This window comes from Melozone crissalis, unplaced genomic scaffold (assembly GCF_028551555.1).
Source record: "Melozone crissalis strain CALT ecotype California unplaced genomic scaffold, PUWL_Pcris_2 ptg000035l_1, whole genome shotgun sequence".
Taxonomy (NCBI): Eukaryota; Metazoa; Chordata; class Aves; order Passeriformes; family Passerellidae; genus Melozone; species Melozone crissalis.
Window position 1 is genome coordinate 1,143,534 of NW_026535813.1, and position 16,818 is coordinate 1,160,351.

Genomic DNA, 16,818 nt, shown 5'->3' on the forward strand with positions numbered 1-16,818 from the left:
CATATCTGTGCTCCCTTGACGAGGGTGATGGCCATCAACTCAGCTAACTACTCCATCTGCAGAGCCTCAGTGCTCTCCCTGCACACCCTTCCTCATGGTCTGCCATGCAAACAGCTGCACCATGCCATGCATTGTTTGTGGGGTCTTTTTCCACAGAAGGTGGAAAAATCCCACTTGGCTTTTTTTTTTTTTGTTCAAGTCTATTGACAGATGGGTGCTGTAATGCAGACAAGAATGTTTAACTTCCATGCCTTGCATCTCTCACAGTAACCATCTGTGTAAGCATAAAGGTGGTACAGACTGTGATATGTAATGTAGTTAATTCATGCTGTATAAACAGATATGTGTGGGTATAAAATATTGTAGAAATAATGTTTTAACCTCCCCAGCCAGGAACGGAGTTCTATTCAGATTATAACTAATTCCTGACAGCTCAAGTTAGCATCAGGCCTGTTTAACGTCTGAATGGGACCTTCCTGGACCATCAACGATCACTTTGTTGTCTCCTGCACCTGGGAGATGACATCGGGGCCTTCCTGGCCTGTGATTAATTGCTGTGCCCCAAGAATTTCACTAGATTCAGACATGTCCTGATTGCATCTGGGTACTCAGGGACCGATACCAACATATTACATGTGAAAGCAAACCTCTCCTGTGTACCTAGACTTCTGTCTGCAGACCGGACCGTCTTTGTCTATTTCAACATATGTATGGAAATGGATTTAAGTTCAAAGAAGCGAATAGAAAGATGTGGTCATCTTTGCCTCAGGCGGAATAAACTGTATATAAACTGGACGCTGGAAACACTCGGTGTGAACCTTTGAGGGGAAGCCGTCACTCTGTCGGACGAACCTCTGGTCTCACCCAGCGCCCGTACCCGGGACTGACGCTGTCTTGATTGTGGTGGTTGCTTGAAATTCTATTTTTTTGTAATTGACCCAATAAATCGTTGTTAATTTTTTCATAATTTGGCTATCGATTTGATCATTTATAACAAATTGGTGACCCCGAGGTGATCTAATTGGGGTCCGGGAACCCTGGTCCCAGTCAGGGAGCGCCCTGCTGGAATTCAAGCGGCCCGAACGGAATCGGATTCTGAAAACCAATCAGATCCACGAAAGAACCGCAACCGGAGCCACAGACCGTAATTGGACCCGCGTGCTGGAAATTTTAAAACCACAATGAAGGGAAACAGGAGGGCCCATTTCTTGGAGAAACTTGGAGAACTTTGGAGAAGTCTCCAAGGCCCGAGGTTTTTTCTGGTAAAAATCAACGTGCACGAAGAAATCCACGTAAAGAAAGGAACTGTAAGTATTTGTGTGGTTGGGAAGGAAGTGTGAACGGACACGTGTGTGTGAGACGTGACCTAGTCACGAACCAAGAGCGGACCCTAAAAACTGCAGTTCCACGTGTTCACGAGAGCACCGGTCAGTTACAGGGGGAAGTGAAAGGTTTTTGGTCGAAACACACGGAACCCGGGGCTCGGGGAAGAGTTTTGGGGGAAAACCAATCACACTTTGAGGACAGAAGGGGAGAGGCGAGCTTGGAAAGATCCAGGACTTCGCACACCTTCTGAAACTGGAAAAACAGGTAAGGAAGCAGCAAAAGCCAGCGGCACGGTTCACCACTCGGCTTGAGCAAAACTGGCGGCTTTGCACGAGACAGAGAGCCCGGCAGTGGAGAGAGGAACGGGGCTCGCAACGAACATCACGAAAAAGCAAGAAAAGGTAAGAAAATACACAACATTCTTTGGGAGAATGGGGTTGGGAAAAAGCAAAAATCAGAAAAGACCTCAGAAGGAACCCTCTGGAGTCAAGGAGGAACCCTCCCCAGTTCCCGGGAGAAACTTACCAGAAATTCCTAGAGATAGTGCTCTGGGTTGGATGTTGGAACATTGGGACAAAAATCCACAGAGGGTAGGGAGATCCAAGGAAAGGATGGTCCATTCTTGTATGGAAAAATGAGGAGGGAGAGAAATTGGGAGATGCGTAGTTTGGTTGATATTCGGCACCTTTGAGATATGGACATGTGAGTCTCTGTTCGATCACGTGTCTGGGCGCAGCCCGCAGGATGAGGAGGAGATCGAGTATGCAGACATGTGGAGACATGCCTTCCCAGGTCTTTACCCGGTGTGGGCTCTCCAGGGCTCGGCAAAGGCAAGAAAAGAATGGGAACCATTGGAAAACCTTCCACCACCATACCTGGTAGCTCTGCAGCAGCCAGACCAAGCGCAGGCTCAAGCAGTGCCAGGAATGGTTCCCGGGGGTGGGATTCCCCAGGCACAGGTGGGTGGGGTTCCCCAGGCACAAGCGACCGCTCCACCGCCACCAAAACCAGAGCAGGCGGCGTCCGCTTTCCCACATGGCCATGTGGAAGCGGCGCAGCCGCATCAGCCGGCATCACCAAAGAAGGAGGAGGAGAAGGTGGGCGTCTTCTGGGACGCCTCTCCTCCGTCACGCCGAACTAGGCGGAGAACAAGGTGGGCAATCTTGAAGGACAGTGACGATGAGGAAGAAAAACCCGGTATCTACCCCTTAATGGAGGTACTGACAGCTCTGGGGGTGCTCAGGTGCGTGCACACCCCGACTAACACAAGCGACGTGAGGGCTTTCAAAAAGGAGATGGGAAAATTAATGGATGATCCTCTGGGGGTGGCGGAGAGGCTGGATGAGTTTCTAGGAACTAGCATATACACCTATGAGGATCTCCAAGCGATATTAAAATCGTTGTTTAACACCGAGGAAAGAGACATGATTCGGACAGTCACGATCAAGGACTGGGAAAAAGGCAACCCGAATGGGAGAGGAGCACTGGCCGAACCAGAGGCAGTCTTGGGAAGCCCAGACGGAGGAGGGGAGGCAAAAGATGATAAATTTAAGGAATATGGTTATTTCGGGTATCCGGGAGGCGGTACCAAAGGGACAGAACATGAGCAAAGTGCTCAGGGAATGCCACGGGAGGGATGAAACACGCACAGAATGGCTGGAAAGGCTCCGGAAGGATCTGAGAATGTATTCTGGTACGGACCCAGACTCCCCGGTGGGAATGATATTGTTAAAAACACAGTTTGTAGCAAAATCCTGGGATGATATCAGGAAAAAGCTGGAAAAGACGGAAGGGTTACAGGATTTAGGGTTACAGGATTTAGAGTTACAGGATTTACTGCGGGAAGCTCAGAAAGTTTACATGCTCCGGGATGAAGAAAAACAGAAGATCAAGGCCAAGGTTCTCGTGGCAGCGGTGAGAGAGGCCCAGAAACTGGAACAGGGTAAGGACGCAGCCAAAAAGGCGCCAGCAAAAAAGCCAGGTCCGGCCCCGGTGAAGGGGGCGGGCAAACAGAAGCAGGAATTAGAGTGTTTTTACTGCAAGCAAAAAGGACACATCAAGAGAAATTGCCTGAACCGAGCCAAGGATCAGGCAATGTTCCAGGAAGATTAGGGAGGTCAGAGGCTTTTCAGTTTAGGGTCTAGAACATCTAGGGAGCCCTTGATAAAACTAGAGGTGGGACCCAACAAACAGAAAATGTGGTTTATGGTGGACTCGGGGGCGGCATGGACAACGGTATTACAGGTACCTAAGGGATGTGCTCTAAGCAACGACACTATGATAGTAACTGGAGCTAAGGGGGATCCCTTTGAGGTGCCAATCATAAAAAAATGTAGAGATAAAAACTGGAAACAAGAAACACAGTGGTAATATACTACTGGCAAAAGGAGCTGACATCAACTTGCTGGGGCGGGACATGATGGTCGCTCTAGGGGTGGGGTTGGCTGTGGAAAAAGAACGTCTCAAAGTGAGGCTGTATAGTCTCACTGTTCAGGACGAAGGAAAAATCAACCCAAAGGTATGGTATGTTCCAAGGGAAGCGGGGAAGCTGGACATAGCACCAATTCAGGTCGAGATTGAGAAACCAGAAGACCCCATAAGGGTCAAACAATATCCTCTCCCAATGGAAGGGAGAAAGGGATTGAAACCAGTGATCAAAGAATTAATAAAAAAGGGTACACTGGAGCCTTGTATATCAAGGCACAACACCCCAATTTTGGCAGTGAGAAAACCAGATGGTAGTTATAGATTGGTAAAGGATTTATGGGCTGTGAACCAAAGAACTAAAACCCTTTTCCTCACTGTCGCAAACCCTTACACGTTGTTAAACAACCTCTCTCCCAAAGATACATGGTACAGTGTGATAGACTTAAAGGATGCTTTTTGGACCTGTCCTCTCGCTGAGGACAGTCGTGACTATTTCACGTTTCAGTGGGAGGACCCAGAGACGAACAGGAGGCAGCAGCTAAGGTGGACATCATTGCCTCAGGGCTTCATGGATTCCCCGAATTTATTCGGGCAGGCACTGGAGCAGGTTTTAAGTCATTTCGTACCGTGTGAGAACACAAAGCTTTTACAGTACGTGGATGATTTGTTGGTTGCGGGCAAGGGAGAGGAGGAGGTAAGGGCAATTACAATTGATTTGTTGAATTTTCTTGGGGAAAAGGGGTTGAAAGTTTCAAAATCAAAGTTACAATTTGCAGAGCCAGAGGTCAGGTATTTGGGACATTGGCTCATGAAAGGGAAAAAGAAATTAGACCCAGAGAGGGTGGCAGGAATCATTGCGCTGCCACCACCTCAGACTAAGAAGGAAATTCAGCAGGTGTTGGGATTGTTATGATAGTGCCATCAATGGATCGAGAGTTACAGTGAAAAGGTGAAATTTCTTTATGAAAAACTCACCACAGATTGAATTAAATGGACACAGGAGGATAACGAAGAATTTCGGAAAATCAAGGAGGCTCTCATGGAGGCTCCAGTGTTGAGTCTCCCAGATGTGAGAAAACCCTTTCAGTTGTTTGTGGATACCAGCAACCACACAGCACACGGTGTGTTAACACAGGATTGGGCAGGGGTCAGAAAACCAGTGGGATATTTATCCAGGTTGTTGGACCCGGTCAGCAGAGGGTGGCCTACATGTCTGCAGGCTATTGTGGCTGTGGCCCTGTTGGTGGAAGAAGCGAAAAAGGTGACATTCGGGGCACCCTTGGTAGTGTTTGCACTGCACAATGTGCGGAGCATACTACAACAGAAGGCGGACAAATGGCTCACTGATGCACGATTGTTGAAGTATGAAGCCATTTTGATTCATTCACAGGACTTGGAATTGCGGACCACAACTGCACGTAATCCAGCGCAATTCTTGTTTGGGGAGGCTGCAGAGGGATTGTTCCATGACTGCGTAGAAGTGGTGGAATTGCAAACCAAAATTCGGGAGGATTTGGAAGAAGAATTGGATGAAAGGGAAAAATGGTTTGTGGATGGCTCGAGCAGGGTGATTGAAGGGAAAAGAAAATCAGGCTACTCAGTGGTGGATGGGAAATCAGGAAAAGTGATAGAAGCAGGACCTCTGATCGTGAACGAGTCAGCACAAGCATGCAAGCTGTATGCTGTTCTAAGGGCTTTGAAGGGACTGAAAGGGAAAAAGGTGACAATTTTCACAGATTCAAGGTATGCCTTCGGGGTGGTTCACACGTTTGGGAAAATTTGGGAAGAAAGAGGGCTGATCAACACAAGGGGAAAGGAACTGATGCACGGGGAGCTAATACGGCAAATCTTAGAAGCTCTAAGGGGGCCGGAGGGAATTGCGGTGGTTCATGTGAAGGGACACCAGGCTGGGCTTCAGTTCCGGACCAGAGGGAACAACTTGGCTGATCAGGAAGCCAAGGCAGTGGCGTTGATGGTGGTGAGTACCCCGGAAATCGGAGGGGTGGAGATCTCGGATGATCCCCCCCAGCTCTCTCAAAAGGAAATTGAATGTTATGAGAAAATCGGAGCGAATTTGAAGGAAGGTAAGTGGAAACTGCCGGACGGGAGGGAAATAGTTTCCAGGGGTTTTGCCAGAAGAATCTTGCAAATATTGCATCAGAAAACACATTGGGGGGCACAAGCCCTAGCAGAATAGTTTTTAAAATTTTTTTGATGCAAAGGAATTTATGAGTTGGCAAAACAGGAGGTACAAGGGTGTGTGATTTGTCAGAAAATAAACAAATCAAGAGCCAGAAAGGCTGCCCTGGGGAGCCACCCCATTGCGTACTGACCATTTGAAAGAATTCAGGTTGATTTTACCTAATTACCTAAGGTGGGCAGGTTCAAATTTGTTTTGGTGATTGTAGATAAATTGACTCATTGGATGGAAGCATTCCCCAGCCCAAGGGCAACAGCACAAACTGTGGCCAGAAAATTGTTGGAGGAAATTATACCCTGATATGGGGTGGTGAACTTTATCGATTTGGATCAGGGAACACATTTTACATCAAGGATTATTAGGCAGCTCGCTGATGCCCTAGGCATTCGGTGGGAGTACCACACCCCGTGGCACTCCTAGAGCTCAGGACAGGTGGAAAGAATGAATCAAACGTTGAAAGTCCAATTGTCAAAATTGATTTTGGAAACAAAAATGTCCTGGCTGAAGTGTTTGCCTTTGGTTTGCTTAATATCCGGACTATGCCTCACTCAGAGACGGGGCTCTCACCTTTTGAAATGCTGTATGGAATGCCATATAAGCATGGAATGCCGGTGGGACACCCCGGGTTTGAGAATGCTCAGATTCAACCATACCTGGTTGCAATCAACAAAAATTTGCAGGAAATGTGGAAACAGGGAATAGTGACTCAGGCTACCCCTCTAGGATTTGCTATTCACAAAATTCAACCGGGAAACAAAGTGTTTGTCAAGGTATGAAAAGAGACACTGCTCTCTCCTCACTGGGAAGGTCTTTTTCTTGTGCTCCTGACAACAGACACGGCCATTTGGATGGCAGAGAAGGGCTGGACACACACGTCCAGAGTGAAAAGGGTCGAGCGACAGGAGGAAGAACCTGAGTGGAAAGTCGTCTCTTCCCCTGGAGACTTGCAGATTAAATTCTGACGTCCTTGTAAATGACCGACAACAAATGGATAAGTTGCATACTGTCAGAGTGTGGATGTTATCCGTTTGTGCACTTTAAGTGCGAGTATTGTCAGGGAGTGTTTGTCGTGCATTGCAGAAGAGGACAGAGGCCCAAGGGGCTGTGTACCCAGTGCTTGGAGGAAGAACTTGAATTGACTAGCCGTATCCTAATCCTAGCCACAAATTTGGGAATTATTGAATTAGACTCTGAGGAGTGGTTTCGACTTTATCTGAATGGGGTGCATGGGAAGCTTAGATCTCAGGCAGAAATTTTGGATGTGGAGTGCCGAAAATCCATCAGTGTCCCGTGCAGTTCTGATGCAATCAGAGTGTCGCGGTGGGGCGCCTTTAAGAGGACGTATGCAGCTAGGTCCACGGGTGTTTTCCCCAGAGTTCTTCTGCTGCTGAGAAGATGGTTTACCTCACCGCTGGTGGCACCCCAGGGGGCGGAGGCAGAGGCAGAGGAGCATGGATAGTGGGAGTCCTGATTTGCCTGAGCCTAGTCGTGAGCGGGACACAGAGCCTGCTTACTGAGGTCCCGGAGAAAGGCGGAAGCTACGGCTCCATGGATGAGTGTTAAAAGTGCACTCAAATAGTCCTGGTCACTAGGGACAAGGGACACTCAGCATACCAAGCCCCAAAAGAATGTCTAAGGAGAACTGGCAGGTACTGTTGGAAAAACGGCACTCGGGTCAAATTATGTGAATTGGAGACCGGGACATGGTGTATTGATCCCGGGGCGGGAACAGGATACGGTCAGCCAAACACTTACAAGCACGAATTGAGGAAGAGAAGTGTGGAACCAATGTCGGTCCCCGTTTGCAGGCAGTGCAACCGAACCATGTTGGTCCGAGGGAAAACAGAGTCCATCTTCATTGCAAATCACCAGGTGAATCCGTTGTGTTACAATAACGCAAGGTTGGGGATATGCACAGTGAATGGGAAAAATGTATTGGATGGCAAAGAACATGAAGTTTGATAGTAAGATTGCTTTAAACAAAGACCCCCTTGTATTGGATTTGGCACTGGCTAATGATGACAGTTTGCCTCCAATATGACAGGGTTGTTTGCTTTTCGAAAAACAAGAACAATGAGGATCCCAAGGGAAGAATGAAAGAAATAACTCAAGAGTTGAAACGGAGGGAGTCAGAAATGAGGAGACAGAGGGTTGAACAAGAACGATTAAAGACCCTGGGCGAACAATATGAGTTGCTGGAAAGGCAGTACTCGGACGGGGAGTTACCTTCCCTGGACAGAAACTTGTTCATTGATCTAATGCAGGAGATTGCTACAGAATTGGGTCTGTCAAATTGTTGGATTTGTGGCAGCTTGAAATCAGCGGGAAAATGGCCTTGGAGAGGGGAAAGCTTGGCTCCGGAACAGTTATTAAAATGGGACAATCCTCGAGTCTCAAAATTGGCACAGAGACCCGAGGGGTGGATATTGGATCAGAGGGTAATTGGCACAATTTGCGTCAGTCGAGAAGGGAAGGAGTACACCGAAATGGTAGGTTACACTCCATGTGCAGCCACCTTAACGGTGAACTCAGATGCAAAAATCAAAACGTGGCACCCGGCACGTCCTTTAGGGTACTGGAGCCGGAAAAATGATACCAATTGTAAATGGGATCAAAGAATGGAATTGTGCTGGACCAAAAGCCCAGGAGCCAATCCTTTCCAATCCTTGGAAGGCATGAGGGAATACTGGGGAGACGCAGGGAAGTTAAATATTAAATGGAAAGCCCCCGATGGAATTTACTGGATATGCAGAAAGAAGGCATACAGTGAGTTGCCCTCTAGGTGGAAGGGGTCATGCACTCTAGGTATGATTCAACCAGTCTTCTTCACTCTCCCCAAGACAAAAAGTAACCTATTAGGGGCTCTGTTGTACGAAACCCTAAGGAGGGAGAGGAGAAGCCTGAAAAAGATAATACCAGTGATAAGTGGCAAGCAAACCTGGGGGGAGGAGGAATGGCCAGCGGCAAGAATAATTGATTATTATGGGCCGGCCATGTGGGCCCAGGATGGAAGCTACGGGTACAGGACTCCTATTTACTTACTGAACAGATTGATTAGGTTGCAAGCAGTCATGGAAATTGTTTCAAATCACACCTCCGAAGCCTTGGACTCACTAAGTTGGCAGCACACCCAGGTACGAGCCTTTGTATACCAGAATGGGATAGCTTCAGATTATCTACTGGCTGAGGAGGGAGGGGTGTGTGGAAAATTCAATGAATCTGAATGCTGCATTGAAATTGATGATTATGGGTAAACCATAAGAGGTTTGGCAGCCGAAATCAAAAAGGTGGCCCATGTCCCCGTTCAAAAATGGAATTCAATTTTACAGTCATCATGGTGGGAGAAATTATTCGATGGGGCTTGGTGGAACAAAGTAATGTTTCTCGTACTCTGTTCAGTAGCAGGAATCCTGTTCCTCCCATGTCTGATTCCATGTTTTATCAGACTGATTCATTCTGTGGTCCAGGGAATGCAGATCGCTATAGTTCCCGTGGACTCAGAAGGAGCTTCCAGAGGCAACACATCAAAAATCCTACAGTTGGAAGAGAAGTATGCCAGCAGTGCTGCCAAAGCACTGGCAAAATTTGAAAAACAAACAACAGTCAAAATGAATAATGTAATGTACCAGGGTCTCCCACCAGGGGAATATCAAATTGTGTAACATTCTACTTGTGGGAGTCATGTTATTGGTGAAGGGTAGAAGTAGAAAATTAGAATTGTAGCATGAATTAAATGGGTAAAAATAAATGGGGAGGGATTTGTGATATGTAATGTAGTTAATTCATGCTGTATAAACAGATATGTGTGGGTATAAAATATTGTAGAAATAATGTTTTAACCTCCCCAGCCAGGAACGGAGTTCTATTCAGATTATAACTAATTCCTGACAGCTCAAGTTAGCATCAGGCCTGTTTAACGTCTGAATGGGACCTTCCTGGACCATCAACGATCACTTTGTTGTCTCCTGCACCTGGGAGATGACATCGGGGCCTTCCTGGCCTGTGATTAATTGCTGTGCCCCAAGAATTTCACTAGATTCAGACATGTCCTGATTGCATCTGGGTACTCAGGGACCGATACCAACATATTACATGTGAAAGCAAACCTCTCCTGTGTACCTAGACTTCTGTCTGCAGACCGGACCGTCTTTGTCTATTTCAACATATGTATGGAAATGGATTTAAGTTCAAAGAAGCGAATAGAAAGATGTGGTCATCTTTGCCTCAGGCGGAATAAACTGTATATAAACTGGACGCTGGAAACACTCGGTGTGAACCTTTGAGGGGAAGCCGTCACTCTGTCGGACGAACCTCTGGTCTCACCCAGCGCCCGTACCCGGGACTGACGCTGTCTTGATTGTGGTGGTTGCTTGAAATTCTATTTTTTTGTAATTGACCCAATAAATCGTTGTTAATTTTTTCATAATTTGGCTATTGATTTGATAATTTATAACAAAGACTAAGTTGAAAACTATTATAGAAACTTTCAGAGGAAATATGGAGTTTTGTCCCTGAAATACCATAAATTTTTTAAAACAGGAATAGCTGCTTTGTAACTTGGGGAGGGTGAGAATCCTATGCTTTCATGCTCTCTCTACTAGGTGTTTTTTGATAATAATTTTCAAATGTAGTATGGGAGTTCTGAAAATTAGTTCATAATATGGAATGCATCCAGTATAACAGAATATGAAGAGACTTCTCATCGAACATGAAAGAAAAAATATTCTGTTTCACTTCATTGTTTATTTTAACCAAATCTCAAATCAGACTATCTTTTCTGATTTGTTTTTCAGAGTGATATAACTGAAAGTGCTTCTCCTATATTTGAGGAAGAACGAATTGATGATTGGATGGTATTTTAATAAGTAGCTGTTGTATTACAAGAATAAGAAGATATCTGGGGAGTTGGGAAGAACTGGATTTTGACCCTAGTCTAGCAGCTCTGCTGCTCACTTAAACACAGATGAATGAAGACCCCATTTGGAAAATCACCAGGTCAGCGGTCCAGAGCTGATGCAGGTGAGGTGTTACTGAATTTGAGTATTGTTGTTTTTTAGTGGGTAAAAAAGTGTCCTTACAGATTTTTCTTATGTACTCATGGTTTTATGAAACTGTTACTGTTTGGTTTTGATTGGGACGGTTGATGGTTGTTGGGTTTTTTTAAGATAAGAATTATTGGAATTTTGGGATTGAAAGGATATACATAAATTTAAGCTGTACAGAATTACATTTATGAAGTTGTACTGGTTTTGGCTAGGATTGAGTTAAATGTCTTTGCAGTAACTGGCCTGGTGCTATGTTTTGGATTTGTGCTGAAAAGTGTTGATAACACTGATGTTACTGCTGAACAGTGCTTATACAGTATCAAGGCCTTCTCTCTTTCTCATGTTGCAAGAGAAAGACAAACATAGATGGTGATGGAATTATTTGCTGGATGTTTCCTAATTTTAGGTGTAGATTAGGAAAGTGTACCAGGTAGTCATTATTAGGAGACTTCAAAACCAACCTTAGTTTAAGGCAATTTTATGGGGTGCAGACTTTGAAATGTTATCTCCCCTTAGTTTTAACCACTCCCCTTTCAACAATAAGAAGAGACAAATATGAAGAGATAAGTGAAAAAATAACAGTTTACTAAAAAAAACCCCAGCAATAAACAAGAAAACAGCAATAACCACTAGGTACAAAGGTGCTGAGTTACATGGCCCTCTCCCCGAGAAAAAAGAAAACAATATGGCTTCCTCCTGGACAGCCCATGTGGCCCAGAGGACAAAGACAAGATAGCAGAGAAGCCCTCTTCTCCAGACTGTGCAGCCATGAGAGAGAACAAAGGAAAACAGAACAGCAACCAAGCCTCTGCAGTTCCAGAACTCCCCCCCACACCCAAACAACAAAAGGAGCAGGGAAAAAGAAAACCTGGAAAAACCTATTTTTGTCCAAAAGGCTTCAATGCTGCCGAAACACTGGAAGAAACTTCCTGACAGTTGCAGACTCAACCCCCACTCAGTAGCTTGAAACTCATGTAGAGTGGCTCCAATGCTGCTGAAATGCTGATTCCTGTGAGGCAGCGGGAGGCAGGGACTCTCTTGCTCTTTTCTTGCTGAAAGACCTTGCAATATGATATAAATTAAAATTATAGTGAGTTTGCTGTATTTTATTAAAATAATTTAAAAAAAAAATAACTGGGAGAAAAAAGCTACCAAAAGCACAACTAGGTTAAGTGACAACAAGCTGGAATTAGAAAACCAAATCAGTTGTTATGAGTTAGAAGTGGTGGCTTCTTTGAAAAAGCTAGTTTTCCTCTGTCCTGCCTGTCTGCCTACAAAGGTGCAAGGAGCACAGTTGCCTGTCTCAAACACCATCAAGGTGTCCAGGTTCCAGCCAGGACAGAATTAATTTTTTTCAGTAGCCAGGAGGGGGCATGACTGGAGTATGGAGGTTATTCTATATCACCTCATGTCATTGCTGGGAGCAGGAGAAAGGGCTCTTTTATGGGGAGAAGGGGCTCCTTCCAGAAGAGAAAATATGGCAGAGGGAACCTTCCAGTATTGTCTGTTATCGTGGAGTTTTTCCATGTGAATCATTTCTTTTCTTGTACATTCTGTTATTAATATTGTTGCTGTTACTGTTTATTTTCTTATCTTATTGCTGTTTCCAATAAATTGTTCTTATCTCAACCGGTGATCTTTGCTTTTTGTGCCTCTAGCTCTCCTCTCCAGCCATCCACAGTGGGGAGGAGGAGGTGAAAACAGGGGAGCAAGAGAGAACAATGTGTGGTTTGGAGAGTTGGTGGGGGCACTGAATTGGGAAATACCATTCCTAAACCACAACACAAGGTCACAGAAGGAACTTGCCATAAGATAAGCCACCACAGTAGGAACTTGACTTAAGCACAAAAGGGAGGAATTTGCAACAGGAAGGCACTAATTCCAGGCCTGGTGAGGCAAGATCTGGTTAGCACATCCTGGTTAATGCATCCAGACAATAATTTCCACTGTGGAAAAGAGAGCAACTGCTCATACACATATCACCCCAAGTTATGGGAACAGCATCTGTGACCACTCTGTGATAGTTAGAACTTGGACTGTATAAAGGTGGTACCCTCAGAAGAATAATTCTGGGACCCCCACCACTGAGAAGCCTGGAGTGAAGAAGGACCAATGGGATGCCACTGTATTCCGGGGTGGTGACTGTCTTCTGCTTGATTTCTCTCTCTCTCTCTCTCTCCACCCTTTACTCTTTTCTGTTTCTTTCTATCTCTCTACCTCACATTTATTGTAAAATGAAATCCGTATTGCATATGGTCTCATTTGCTACTTGGCCAGAAGCATCTCTCACTAATCAGATCTTACCAAAACAAAAGGCCTTTATTTGCTGTAAAGTAGGTTTAAAAGAAGAGAAAAATATATTTGACAGAAGTATCCAGGTTTTTGAAGTTTACCTCTTCTGGGAAACAGAATTAATATTTCCATCTTGAGAAATAAAAGATAACATCCAAAATGGAGAAACAAAGGAAAGCCAAACTTGTTTCTTATCTTTTCACAACAGTAGAGCATGTGTCTACAGTCTCAGTAATTTTGTTAAAATATAGAGCAGACTCCCAGGATATAGTTTCAGTAGATCAGTCAGCTCCTTAGTGCTTGGCCTTGTGTTTGTGCTTCTAATTAGAGCATGTTTCTCCTCAATATAGGTGAATCCTGATTTTTTTTTTTATTAACATAATCCAGTTGAATTGTCTGTGAGGTAAATTGTGATTACTCTGGTGTCCTGGTTATTGGCATTGTCTTTGCTGTTCATTTTTCTTATTTCATTGCAGTTTACAGTAAATTGTTCTTATCTCAAGCTGTAATCTTTACCATTTTGTGCCTCCCATTCTCTTCTCCATCCCACCATGTGGGGTGGGGGGAGAAAAGTGAGCCAGTGGCACATGGTCTGGGGTGTTTTCGGTGGGAACACTAAATTGGGGAATACCATTCCTAAACCATGACACCTTGTGTTTACATTTATATTTCAACTTTTTGAGCCTAGTGATCACTTGTTTTATGCTGTACAAATGTAATGAATTCTCCTTTACAGTCCTTCCTAGCTGTTACCAGTACTGTCCTTGGGAATTAAGAGATTCCACTCCCAGATTCTACTACTTTAAGATGCAATGAAATCTTTTGGGAGAGTCAGGAATTCATTTGACCACTCTTCTCCTGGTCTGGTTTCCCAAACTCTTGGAGTTGACTTAGGGCAGGCAATATTAGGTGTAAATAAACACATCTCTGAAATTTTCAGGTCATTCAAAGTAATTCTGAAAGACGTAAAATCAAGATTAATTCTCATGTGATTGCATGGTGTTTCCACAGCAGATACTGAAATATGATTTTTAAATGTCCAGCTTTTGCTGCCTGCCATAAAGACAGGATATTCTGAGAAATAAGCAGCTGTGGTTTGTTTTGAAGAGTCCATCTAATTTTGATAGACTGAATGGAGAGTACCATCTGATATGATGTCAATTAAAAACATTACTAGTAGCTTTCTCCCATCCCTCTTCCTTTTCTTTCCTCCTACCTGCTCCAGTTGAAATGTGTGTACTTTCTCTACAGTCCACACCCTCAAAGAATGTTTATTTTATTTCTGTGTTGTCTTACCCTTTTTCTCTCTCTGTAAGGTAGAAGCATTCAGAAACATGGCTCCTCGTTTTGCTATTGAATTTAACAGTATTTTAAGGATACATTAGGTAGAATTAATCCAGGCTCAAAAAGCAAAGGCCAACTGGCAATTAAATGCTTAAGTCTTTTGTTCTTGACTTTTTATTATTGAAAATATTTAGGTTTTTAGTCATGAGAGATTGAGCCATATATATTTTCTTCTTCCTCAGATCTATCCAAGTTTGACTGTTTGCTGCTTATTATAAAGAAGCATAAAATTAATCACTTTGTGTATTTGTTTTTTGGTTTTGTTCCTTTCTGATCTTCAGTATTAACTTCTGGTTTTATATTCATGGCAAATTATATCAACACTGTTTATTTTGAATGATGTCTAAAACATGGAATTTCATGGAATGTGCAAGTTGAAACAGTAGCACTTGTCATTCCATAGTCAGGACAAGGTAAAGGATATGAACTTAAATCCATTCAATGACATTCATGGTATATAGAATCTGATAACTATCCATTATTGTTTTCTAATTACTGTTAACATCTTTGAAGTCACATTATTGCTTGAGACCAAACCAAGATTGACCCCAAAATACTTTACACACTAATTTTTCACTTGAAATATTTATCTGAATGTATTGTTGTACTGGGTTTGCATGGCAAGGTTTTGGTAGCAGGGAGCTACAGGAGTGGCTTCTGTGAGATGCTGCTGGAAGCTTCACCTTATGTCTGGCAGAGCCAATGCCAGGTGGCTCCAAGACAGACCCACTACTGGCTAATGTTGAGCCAATCAGCAATGGTAGCAATGCATCTGGAGTAATACATCTAAGAAGGGAAAAAAAGTTATTGCACAGAAGTAATTGTGGCCAGAGAAGAGGAGAATATGGGAGAGGAGCAACTCCGCAGACACCAAGGTCAGCGCAGAAGGAGGGGAGGGCGTGCTCCAGGTGCCAGAGCTGAGATTCCTCTGCATCCTATGGTGAAGACCATAGTGATGTCAGACTGTCCCCCTGCAGCCCATGGAGGCCCCAGGGGGTGCAGAGATCCAACTGCAGCCCATGGAGGAGACCCACTGCCTGAAAGAAGGCTGTGAACCTGTGAGAAACCCGTGCTGGAGCAGCCTGTTCCTGAAGGACTGCACCCCATGGAAGGGACCCATGCTGGAGCAGTTCATGAAGAACTGCAACCTGTGGGAGGGACTCATGTTGAAGAAGTTTGTGGAGGACTGGCTCCTGTGGGAAGGACCCCACGGTGAAGAACGGGAAGGACTCCACTCCCTGAGGGGGAAGCAGCAGAAATGACACGTGATGAACTGACCTTCACCCCCAATCCCTGTCTCCCTGAACCACTGGAGGGAAGGAGGTAGAGAATCAGGAATAAAGTTAAGCCTGGGAAGGAGGGAGGAGTGGGGGGAAAATGTTTTTAATATTTGGTTTTACTTATTGTCTTTCTCTGATTTGATTGGTAATAAATGCAATTAATATCCCCAAGTTGAGTCTTTTTTGCCTGTGATGGCAATCGGTGAATGATCTCTCCCTGTCCTTATCTCAATTTACGAACCTTTCATTGTATTTTCTCCCCTCTGTCCAACTGAGGAGGGAAGTGAGAAAGTGGCTTTGGTGGGCACCTGACATTCAACCAAGGTCAAGCCACCACAATTGCCCTTGAAATTGTTGGCAAGTTTTTAAATGTCTTCCTTTGAATTGGACACTTGACAGTGAGTGACTAATGCCAATTATGCTTCTGTCAGAAGCCATTTAGGTGATACTAGACATTTCAGGATGATTTGTGTAAACAAAGTTTCTGCTTTGCTTGTTATGTTTGGCATTCTCCGTTAAAGGTGACTATCAACATCATCAGCTAATCATACCTGATGCATTTGGTGGCCTTTGATGACAGGATTAAAGAGGTGGTGGATGAGGGAAGAGCAGCTGATGTCACCTACCTGGACTTGTGCAAAGCATTTGACATCCTGGTCTCTAAACTGGAGAGACGTGGTTTTGATGGGTGGAGCAGTCAGTAGATAAGGAATTGGCTGGATGGTCACTCTCAGACTTGTGGTCAACAGCTCAATGTCCAAGTGGAGATTAATGACAAGTGGTGTTCTTCAGGGGTCAGTATTGGGACCGGCACTGTTTTTTACCATCTTTTTCAGTGACATGGACAGTGGGATCGAGTCCACCCTCAGCAAGTTTGCCAACAATATCAAGCTGTGTGCTGTGG

General features: G+C 44.6%; 1 protein-coding gene across 1 annotated transcript in view; it reads left to right on the forward strand.

The window, feature by feature from the left end:
* The first annotated feature begins 10,920 nt into the window (after positions 1-10,920).
* The window catches only part of LOC128941425 (spindlin-Z-like), a 36,100-nt gene continuing 30,202 nt past the window's right edge, over positions 10,921-16,818 (forward strand). Inside the window, exon 1 of the mRNA XM_054283184.1 lies at positions 10,921-10,972. Within this exon, the coding sequence (XP_054139159.1) occupies positions 10,921-10,972 (52 nt within the window). The remainder of the gene's footprint in view (positions 10,973-16,818) is intronic.